Source organism: Kryptolebias marmoratus, linkage group LG7, assembly GCF_001649575.2.
Source record: "Kryptolebias marmoratus isolate JLee-2015 linkage group LG7, ASM164957v2, whole genome shotgun sequence".
NCBI lineage: Eukaryota > Metazoa > Chordata > Actinopteri > Cyprinodontiformes > Rivulidae > Kryptolebias > Kryptolebias marmoratus.
Genome location: NC_051436.1, coordinates 23,809,505 through 23,820,628, shown reverse-complemented (window position 1 = coordinate 23,820,628; position 11,124 = coordinate 23,809,505). Strand labels below are relative to the sequence as shown.

The 11,124-nt window shown below is 36.6% G+C and overlaps 1 protein-coding gene across 6 annotated transcripts in view; it reads right to left on the bottom strand.

Moving 5' to 3' along the window:
- si:ch211-200p22.4 (phosphatidylinositol-binding clathrin assembly protein) overlaps window positions 1-11,124 on the bottom strand; it is a 122,694-nt gene that overhangs the window by 55,795 nt on the left and 55,775 nt on the right. For all 6 annotated transcript variants that reach the window (XM_037976577.1, XM_037976579.1, XM_037976582.1 and 3 more), the window contains exons 3-7: window positions 8,030-8,105; window positions 7,682-7,784; window positions 5,859-5,952; window positions 5,513-5,624; window positions 4,487-4,593 (exon numbers count right to left, since the gene is read on the bottom strand). In XM_037976577.1, the coding sequence (XP_037832505.1) occupies window positions 4,487-4,593; window positions 5,513-5,624; window positions 5,859-5,952; window positions 7,682-7,784; window positions 8,030-8,105 (492 nt within the window). The remainder of the gene's footprint in view (window positions 1-4,486; window positions 4,594-5,512; window positions 5,625-5,858; window positions 5,953-7,681; window positions 7,785-8,029; window positions 8,106-11,124) is intronic.

Genomic DNA, 11,124 nt, shown 5'->3' with positions numbered 1-11,124 from the left:
GCGCCTCTCACCGGGGACAACTCCAGAGTGAAAGAGTGTCCAACCCCTCTCAAGGAGACTGGTTCCAGAGCCAGAGCCGTGTGTTGAGGTGAGCCCGACTATTTCTAGCCGGAACCTCTCAACCTCACACACCAGCTCAGGCTCCTTCCCCACCAGAGAGGTAACATTCCACGTCCCAAGAGCCAGCTTCTGTAGCAGAGGATCAGACCGCCAAGGTCCCCTCCTTTGGCTACTACCCATCCCACATTGCACCCGACCCCTTTGGCCCCTCCTATAGGTGGTGAAACCATTGAAAGGGGGACCCATGTATCCTCTTCGGGCTGTGCCCGGCTGGGCTCCATGGGTGAAAGCCCGGCCACCAGGTGCTCGCCAACGTGCCCCACCTCCAGGCATAGCATTTCATTTCATTCAAATGTCAATGCATAGTTTGCACTGACACTGATGAACCCTGAGCCTGCAGGACAGGTTCAATTTTGCTGGAACTTGATTGGGGCTGCTTATCCACCATCCAGACTATCCTGTGTTACAACCTTCCATCAATTTTTCTCTTCCGTTTATTTTCCAGGGAGATTACCTACAGTTCCATGGGTTGTTGACTTCTTGATTATGTTGCACACTGTGGACAAAGGAACATCAGGATCTCTGGAGATGGACTTGTAACCTTGAGATTGTAGATTTTTGTTCTCAAGTCCTCAGACAGTTCTCTTCTCTGTCTGTTCTCCGTGCTTAATGTGGCACACATAGACATACAACGCAAAGATTGAGTCAACTTCTTCCCTTTTTATCTGGTTTCAGGTGTGACTTTTTATATATTGCCCACACCTGTTACTTGTCACAGGTGAGTTTAAACAAGCATCATATGCTTGAAACAAAGTTATTTACCCACAATTTTAAAAAGGTGCTAATAATTTTGTCCAGCCCACTTTTGGAGTTTTGGAAGAATTTGTATCAGTTTTGGCTTTTTTTCTTTCTTCTGTTTTTTTATATTGTTCCAGGACACACAAAGGAAATAAACATGTGTAACTTCAATCATTTTCTGTGAAAAATACTTTCAGGGGTGTCAACACTTCCAGTCATGACTGTATGTTGTTAGTTGCAAGTACAAACAGCTGCAGAAGCTAGCCGTAGCAGTTTCAGAGCAACCTGGAGCACCTCACGAAGAAATATTTAAATATTTCTGCCAGAAATACCATGTAACTTATTTTTTTTAAATTCACAAAAATTGCTAAAGATTTTTTTAATTTAATATTTTTTTAAGTTGTTTTAAGATAAGTAAATATTTACTTTGGTCTTGGCCCTTCTCAGACTTGCCATTAGCTTGCCAATCTGCTCAAAATTAAATTATTTTTTCATACTGAGGTTGTTCAAAGAGTGATCTACAAAAGGTAAAATAATTGTTTGTTTAATTGTTAAAAGTTCTACACGAAACCACGCTTAAAGAATCTGAACCATTATGTTATTTTGAAACTTGCAGGTTAGTTTTTTTTTTAAAAGTATATACATAATATTTAGTGAGTGTCTTTGTGTTGTGAATTTATTGTTTATTGTATTTTATGAAAATCAGAAATTCAGAAGAAAACGTTGATATTCATACTAGCAATCCAAAATGATTTTATCATACATATTTTGCAATTCTGTTCCACTGTTTTGGCTCCCTGTCAAATTCAGATTGTTTAAAATCTTACTTCTAACATACAAAACTCTCAACGATTGAGCTCCCTTATATTAAAGATCCTATTGTTCCATATTTTCCTAACAAAGCACTTCGCTCTCAGACTGCAGGTGTACTTGTGTTTCCTGGAGTTTCTAAAAGTAGAACAGGAGACAGAGCTTTCAGTTATCAGGCTATAGAGGCTTAGACTGCTGGAGGACAAACTGGCCACATTTCATTGCTCTGCTAATGTCTTTACTTGCTCTACTCTCCATGTTTGTATTTGTAATTATGTCTATCATTAGCATGTGTTTGTTTTTTTTTTCTTGCACAGACACTACACTACAGTCATTCGTCACCTGTGTGTATCTGTTTCCAGTCCTCTCAAACCCCAGCCGGTCAAGGCGGCTAGTCACTCATCCTGGGCCTGATTATGGATCTGCTGGAGGTTTTTTCTGTGTCTATGTGCTGCTCAGGATGGGAGTTCATGACAAAGTGAAGATTTGATGCAATCTGTTGGCTTTCTTAGATAACTTTCACTAATTGGCATTCTATAATGTGAATGTTTTTGTACAGTGCCCTGAGACCACTTTTGTTGTGAATTGGTACTATATAAATAAATTGAACTGTTTTGTGTGCAGTAAAGGTAATATTTGAGTTTGTTAGTGCAAGTTGTACAAATGCTAGCCTTTCAGGACATAGATTAAACAGTTTCTCTGAATATGAAAATAGCTCTTCTGCCAGTAAAAGAGTAAAAAAAAAAGTTTTTCTAACAAATGGTAACTGTGTGGAGCTCATTTTAGTTCCATTGAATATCTTCCCAGAGATATGATTAAGTTCCAGTTGGATGTAGAATCCAGAGTTGTGAGAGCTCAACAGAATGTACCTGCAGCTGTGCACTTCTTACAGTTACTTCTACTTTGTCTCTTTCTATGGCTGCCTGCCAGGACACTGGTTCACAAACCTTAGTGACCCACAGTGACAGAGCGTTGACGTACAGCTCAACAAACACCAACTGTGGACTGTAAGTCTTCTTTTCCTATTTTATAGACTGTATTTCACATTATTCTTGGTTTAGCCTCCCTTTCTGGCACTATAAAATTGAACTTTACTTTAGTCTACAATGCTTTAGATGACAGTCCATCAGTTGATCTTTTGACACTTGGTACAGTGAAAAATATTAGCAGAAATCATTAGCAAACATTGAGAACTTGACAGCAAATCAGTTTGGTTCTGCAGAATATTGCTCTTTAATATTGTCTGTTTAACAACTTTGAATGCTGTGGTGTACATATAAAATTTAGAAGTCTTTTTGCATACAATATTTAATATTTGAAATTGTTATGGGAAAAAGAAAATTCACCTCCTTTTGTATTTTAGGGTTTTATGCATCAGGAAATAGGAATAATGATCTAGTCTTTGGCAAACTCTAAATAACATCAAGTGTAAAAATCTACAAAAGATTCCATCATGTCCAAAAAAGTTAAAAAACAAAAACAACTGGACTTCTATTCTATTCTATTCTTCTCAATTGAGAAAGCTCCTCGGATGAGAAGCGAAACGTCTTCTACTACAGAATAGAAGTCCAGTTGTTTTTGTTTTTTTACCCTTTTTGAATTTACCATGGCCTGGATGACTGAGAATCTACACCAGCATATTCCATCATGTCATTATTCATTAAAGACAAAACAAACAAAATGGAAAAGCTGTCCACCCTTACTGCTTCCATAGGATTTAGGAGGGCTCATAGTAGCCAGGTGTTGCTTTGGACCAGTTTTTGCTGGTCTGGCATACCATTGTGTGTTAACACAATGCCAAGGAGGAAAGAAGGTGGACTTTCGTTTTTCCCATGATTGTAGCGGCTCTCCCTCATTCTGTGTAGTTACAGAGCCATGTTGAAGTACCTGTCAATTTGTGGATGTAATATGCACAATATATCTCGAGTTTCATTTTGTACACAGTTAATGCTTTTGAAATCATTTTATACCCTTTCTGCAAAGCTTCATCAGACATCCTCATATATGTATTCATATTTGCTAAAAGAAAAATCTGAGGTAAAAAGTTTAAAACATTCTTGACACATCTGAGACATGAGATTTTAAAACAAATCAACGCATTAATTTTTCACTGAACATTTAAAGCATGCATTCAGTCCATAACTGCCTGGGTAGGTCCTTAAACCATAACTCTATAAGACAAAGATGTGTGAATGGTGTCCTCTCATGTACATTATTATGAAGCATAGGTTTCCTGTTTGAAAAAAGAGGAACACGAAGGAAAAAGGGATGATCTATGGGGGAAAGGAGAGTAACACACATATCCATCTTTGTCAGAGGAAGGAGGAGGAGCTAAAAGACCATCTAACCACCTCTTACAAATACCTCCTTAGGGGTATTTTTGGCATACACACACACACATACACGCATATACACACATACATACATATACATAAATACATAAAAACACATTTTTCTTTCTGTGTATGTATGCAATTGTCTGTGCAGCAGACGTAGGGCAGTGTGTGTGTGTGTGTGTGTGTGTGTGGGGGGGGGGTGTCAGGTACGCATGTTTCAAAAAAGCTGAGTAAGCAAAACTAGTTTTCATATGACAAATTAACATTGTAACATTTTGCCTAAGTACATCTGCGTTTGTACTTCTTATGCTGCGTCAGTACATATGCACATTAGTACATGTGTAAGTAATAATGGGATCTGATAAAGAATAGAAATAACTGAAAAAAGTTTGTAATTGAAAACAGACTAATTGAAACAGACAAATCCTAAAATACAAATCTTGGTTTGGATGTGTTTACGGTGCATGAGTTTGTAAATGTACCTCAGCCACTTTAAGGAACTCTGACAGCTTCGTCATCCTGTAAAGAAATTTTTTGTAGATGTCCAACGCATCTTTACATTGGTTCTTCTTCATGTCAAAGTATTTTTCTGCAAGGACAAATGACAGTTAAATCAGAGACAAAGGTTTACTATAAGGGAATAAAGAAGCTATTAGAACATGATCCGGTGATTTGTTCAAACCATCAACATAATAATAAATAGAAACAGGAACATAAAGTTAAAGGTAAAGCTGAAACAGAAAACACACCTTGTAGGAGTATAAGGACCACATCATCTGCAGTATAAGTTAGGTTGGTGTAAACAAACAAGACATTTACCTTCTTAAAAAAACAGCAATACAGGTTATACAATCTTTTTCTAGGTGATGACTTTTGTTGGTTTATGCAATTCTTACCTTACTGCTGTATGCTTAAATTTTCATTTTTCTATTACATTTAGCTGTAATTAATAATTTGATGCCTAAAAACCCCATAATTGTGAGTGGGAGAGTAGGCAGGAGTTTCAGCCCCACATCCCAAGTGTGCAGACTCTGGATCTCAAAATACACAGCAGTACAAATTTAAAAAAAAATTCAAATTTGAGCAACTTAAGGAGACTGAGATGCTTTGTCAATTATTTTTATGCTGATGGTTCAAATACTAGCATTTTGTTTTTGTTTAAATTTTACACAACAACCCAGTTTTTCTGAAAAGAGCATTACAGGACATTCAGTGTGTCTTTCTGTTTTGGCCCTTGTTCAGAGCAGAGTTACATAAAATCTTTGACTTCATAAACTTTTTAAATTAGGGCATTTAATTTATTTTTTTATTTGGACACATTGGTGTTCATATTCCTCATAGATTCATACATACATAATCCAACAATAGTGATGAAAAATACCAATGTGTGTTGCATATTTGGTCGAGACTGGACAACACATTATCCCAAAGTTCTCTCAACCTAATGTAATAATGCCATTAAAATTCACATAATCAGGACATGGATGTCCAAAAAGAGTGTACACTACCCAACAAGTTGATGACTCCTTCATTGTAAGCGGCAAAGAGCCTTATAGAGTCTTTGAAGAGCAGCATGAAGGCTGAGTTGATCACTCCGTTGGTCAGCTCGTTGGGATTGGCCTAGAGACAGAGAGCAGGGAATGTAAATACCACATTTTCATCACATCTCACAAAAACATTTTTATAAAACAAAACTGTTACGAAGATCCACAAAGATCTGTTTTTCCAGATAAAGCTAATTATCAAACAGAGGGCTCAAACTTTGTAAACGTCTTCTTGTTATCACCATTTGCATTTTGATTGGAAAGTGAATCAACCTATTTACTGACAAGTGAGGGAAAACATGGTTCGTACCTGGAAATCCAGCAGAGCGTCCAGCTGGTTCTGAATGATGGGCAGCGTCTTGATCAACTTTTCTGTGTTCATGGTACGCATCATGCCATCAACACTGACAGAACAGGAAACAAACAAACGCAGAGGAGGGAAAGCTATGAAGATTTTACAAATGTGTACCGTAAAGATTTTGCATCTTTACGGTACACAATGCAAAATGTGACAAAGAAAACTAATTTTTCTGTGTTCTAAAACTTCTTCAGTGATGCATAAAAATTAAAGCTCGAGGTGAAATGTTTGCAACAAATGGTGACTAAAAATGTACTTTTCACATAAATAACAAAACTCTGCTTAGTATGATAAGCCTGGAACAGATTTAGCTATTTCACAACTTTCCTATGGTGGGTTGTGAAAGTTTCAAACACTTCTTTTTTTTTGTTACCTTACAAACTGGTGAATATATTTTTAATTTGAGGAATAAATCTATTGAGGGGGTGAATAGTTAAGCGTGCTCAGGTTTTCTGTTTGTTTTTTTCCCTTCACAGATGTAATTGCATAACAAACCCTTAAACTTTTTTTTTTTAATTTCAAGTTGTAAGGCAACAAAAACCAAGAGAACAACAATGTGGGTGAATATTTTTGCATATAACTGTAACTTGAATTGCTCAAACAAATACAACCTTCTGAAGGCAAACACCCGCATTTACAAAAAAAACCTTCATGGTATATTACCTCGATTAATATTTTAAATGAGGACTATATCTGAAATAATGCTGCCCCAAATTTTTGGCAGTTCAAACATTGTGAAGCGAACACATTATTATTTTTTGTAAAAACTATGTTGGATTTAAGATTTGATCTTGGCACTTGTCTCCAGCTGAAAATGTGTAGATATTTTTAGAAACTTGAATGACTGATGGCATCTTGTAAAAGAAGCACAGTCTGGAAGTCACTTCCTTCTAGAAAATAAAATTGTTCGATAGATGTTTAGGAGTAAAATAACATGTAGCAATTTGTGCGAAACACATTTAGTCAATACATAAGGACTTTACCTTATAAGGAAGAAAGGCTGGTAGAACTGGTAAAACTGATCTTTTAACCATACCCAACTAATTTTTCCCCCTTCATTTAACAGACAAAAGAAAGATGTGCATAATGGATAAAGAATCTTAGCATGAACTTGTTGCACTAAGGGAGCACAAACCTATGCCAGGGACACACCATGTTTAAAAAATAGTGCAATCTGGATCACCATCAAAAATTAATCCTTTGTTTTGTGTGGCAACCCCAACATTTCCTGAAAATTTCTTCCAAATCTGTCCATTAGTTTTTATGTGATCTTGCTAACAGACAGAGAAACAAACTAATGGACACAACTGAAAAAAAGTGGACTTCTCAGTGTTGAATCAACCAGTCAGAATGAAACATAAATCAGTTCTGGTCCTTGGTCAATTAACTGGCAACTCCCTACTTATCACACCTTGTTTTTAATCTCAAAGACAACAACATACAAAAATCTCTACACAGCTACTGACATATTGTTAAATGATTTGTTAAAGATCAATTTAGATGCAGGCTTTAAAAACTTGGAAAAATACCAAAACGTCACAGATACAACAATTCAAATGTATCAGATGACTTTGTTTTTCAGTTTGAGTTTTTTTACTACTGGTTAGACAAAGTGAACAGTAAGATGGCCTCATTTTGACCTCTACAACTGTATTTAGGTTTGACTCCAAGCCAAATGTCTGCTGTATTATTTCAGATAAAAATTCTGTATCCTGTTGCCTTAAAGATGAGTGGGAAACTTGTGTATGATGTCATGTTTGTGTGACCACCCCTACCCCCGCTTCATCTTGGTAAAATCCACAGCCACCAGTCTGTAAGACATGGCCTTTTCGTTCAGGTAACGACTGTATCGTCTGATGAAGGTGGACATATCGTAACCTGAAAAAGGGATTAAAAGAAAACATTCAGAAGGGGAAAAAATGATTTTGTTGTAAAAGACTGCTGCAAATGGAGTACATTAGTTTTGTTTTAATTTAGATTCATAATGCTTCGTTTTATTTATCTGAACCCTTTTAGTACTGTGTAATTTCCTGCAAAGCATATACGTCTATCCTATCTGGATCTTTTAAAAAAACTATTCAGCAAATGATCCCAACAGGCCTTTTGCACACTTTTTGTTTTACCTTGCAAGGCTCCTTTATCCAGAAAGTTGTTCAGGTTAAACAGAGTGTTTCTAGAGGCCAGGTACTGGATGAAACGCTGAAAAGAAAGGGAAAAACACAGGGAGAAGGAAAAAAACATGTTTAACCAAATGAATGTTAAAGGATTGTTGAGCCAAAACAAATTTAAAACAGCTGCATTTTCACAGACTGGCAAGCTTCACAGTCTGTGTTTAACCATTAACTTATCCAATGTTTAATGTTCCAGTCACTTATTATGAATCGTTTTGCCCTAACAGTGCTTTGTTACAGGTAGGACGTAAAAAGTGCTTTACATTTTTATGTCTTCCGACGGTCTTTCTTCTCCCTGCACAGTTTCTTCTTTAAGCTGCAGCTCAAAGTTTGTTTTCCTGCTTCCTTGGAGAATCTCCTCCCCATTGTCTGAGAACATCTGAATGTTAAGTTATTAATGATGAGAAGAGGTTTATTTATTCATCTAATCTGAGAACTGAGTGTTCTCAGATCAGCTGAGGAGCTGAGTGCTCATAGCAGGTCTCAGAGACAAGCACCCACTTTTAAATCCTTAACTTTTTTTTTAACAATTCAACTAGTTGCTGGATTTTTCTTTCATCATCAGTAACAGACCTAAGAGAAATATATACGGTAATGTCAAACTAAGCCATGTCTAAATGTCACCCAGAACAAGGTGAATTTTTGCAAAGGTTATAGGAACAACATTATGGGACTGTAAACACCTTGTACTTATCAGAGAAAGTGCATTTGGTACAAAATGAGGAAGGAAAACTTTCCAAAACCTTTCAACATAAACTCAAACATACTGATTTAAAAGTCTTGCAAGTATAAAATGAAAAAAAATTGAATTGAAAAGTACGTTTTCCAGCTATTAGAGGAATTTTTGGTTTCCTTTTCTTGTTAGATCTTTTTAGTTAAGGGCTCCTTCATGCTGCATAATGTAAAAATCCAATTCCAATTTTAGCTCAATAAATCTTAAAAAATTGACAGAGTTATGGCCGTTTTGGTGTTTGCATTAAAATCTGTTGACTTTATTTTGCTAACAGATAGACGGACAAACATACCTACACAACTAATAACCAGATATTAAAATATTGCAAAATGTTTCAATTTTAGGTCAAATGTAATCCAATTTAAGCCTAGACATCTGTTCAATCCAAAAATGCTCATATGAAGTCTCACCCACCTGAAAATCATAAATGGGCTCATATACTTGTTGATATCTGCACTCTAAAAGAGTGTCATACTGCTCAAAGTGTTTTATTTTTTTGTTTGTTTTTAAAACTTGGTGAATCAAACAGAATAAAGAGAATCAGACTTTAGCTTTCCTTCTTATCTCTACTGCTTAATGTTTTCTGACTAATAATCTGGCACGACTACCGACGAGTTGGACTGAACCAACCAAAGGTCTGGTGAGGTGAGGAGGGGGAGTGCAGAGTTTAACAATTTTTTTAATACCAATGTTTTAGTTTGTAACTAAAAAAAAGGTTAAATTAGATTTGATAAAGATTTGATGGATTTGTCCCATTACTTTGAGAGAGAACATGTTCTTTTTATGTCAAGAAGAGAGGGAGCAAGTTCATAGGTTTGCACCTCCACTTAAAAAAAAAAAATGATGGAGAAGTTGCACCGCTCTATCAGTCACACATTTTCTTCAGTCCTCTTTTCTCTTCTGTCATCAAGACTCTCACAACACACGCTTTAGCATGTCAGCCAATCGTCTGTGGGCAACAAGTGCATAGTTTCAAAGTTTGTGCAGCTGTAATTAAGAATATTGTTTTAAAGTCAACCCAGTTACAAAGTTAGACCTGATTTTGGGCTGCAAAAGTTTAAGATTTGGGTCTAAATTCTGTCTCTGAAAATCAATCATGAATGTGCATTTCATGTCTTGAGAACATATTTGCTACCTTATGTTCCCCATGTCTTTGGCTAGCTGAGTGAAATGGAATAAGTCCTGGTTATCTTCCACATTTCTGGGAACTCAAGCCTGAGGCTTCCAAACACCATGTAAATGTTAAGGCCCACTCAGTCCAAAGAAATCTACATTACCAAGCAGGATCCAATAAAAATTAAGCAGTTTTATTTAGCTCTGTCAACAGCCTGCTTCTGGTTATTTGTTAAAAAAGCACTGTTATATTTTAGCAATTTATCAGCTTTGATAAATCCTTGATTTACCTGAATTTTTATTATTATTATTTTTTTTATATTTATATTGATGCAAGTTATTTATACTCCTTATGTAGTCATATGTCCATTTCTTTGGTTTATCACTGAAAAGTTGCATAGCAGAAGACTTTGCTTGTCCCCCCGCTTCTGGGTAATTAGCAAATGTCAAGGTGCTCAGATGCTGAGTAGTGATGGAGAACAAACATCCCACCTGGTAAAATTCAGCATGTTTTAATAGAGAGTTGCCTTGGTGATGATGGTATTTAGCTCGAATCATGACCGTCTTTAAATAGAGCTTCACAGAGCCACTTACACTTCCTTTGGCCGTGGATTGAATCTTGTTGCTTGTTAAATGGCTCAATTGGTGATTTTCTTAAAATTCACAAATAGCAGCAGGTTTACAACTCAATGCAAGTCAGTACAATATCTGCCAATGTACTTGGAATATCATAGAAAATACTTGAGTTTATATAATGAGTGTAGGATTGTCTTAAACTTGGCTCATTTTGACACAAGCACAGAGGCTTAGATGGTCACAGATAAAGAAAAGAAGTGACAGACTTCACAAGCTTTCATTTTTTGCTTCTTCTGGTGTGCAGGCGGTTCTCTTCCTCATCAAAACTCCAACAAGTCTCCCTTCACCAGCGTGCACAAAGGCAGGAGACAGAAGAAAGCCACACAAAATATGTGGATGGAGTTAAAAAGGAGAAAATCTATAAAGAAGGACACAAAGATATGTGTGTGTGTGTGTGTGTGCGGGGGGGGTTAGAAACCTGCTGAGCCTCACATTCAGCAAAGAAGATAAAGACATACCGGGAAAGGATTCAGATTTTTGAGTGAAGGTCTGACTATTGGGGTGAGGCTCTAGGTAGGAGAGAAAAACAAGATGTTCTAATCCTGGAGTGGTGTGTGTGTGTGTG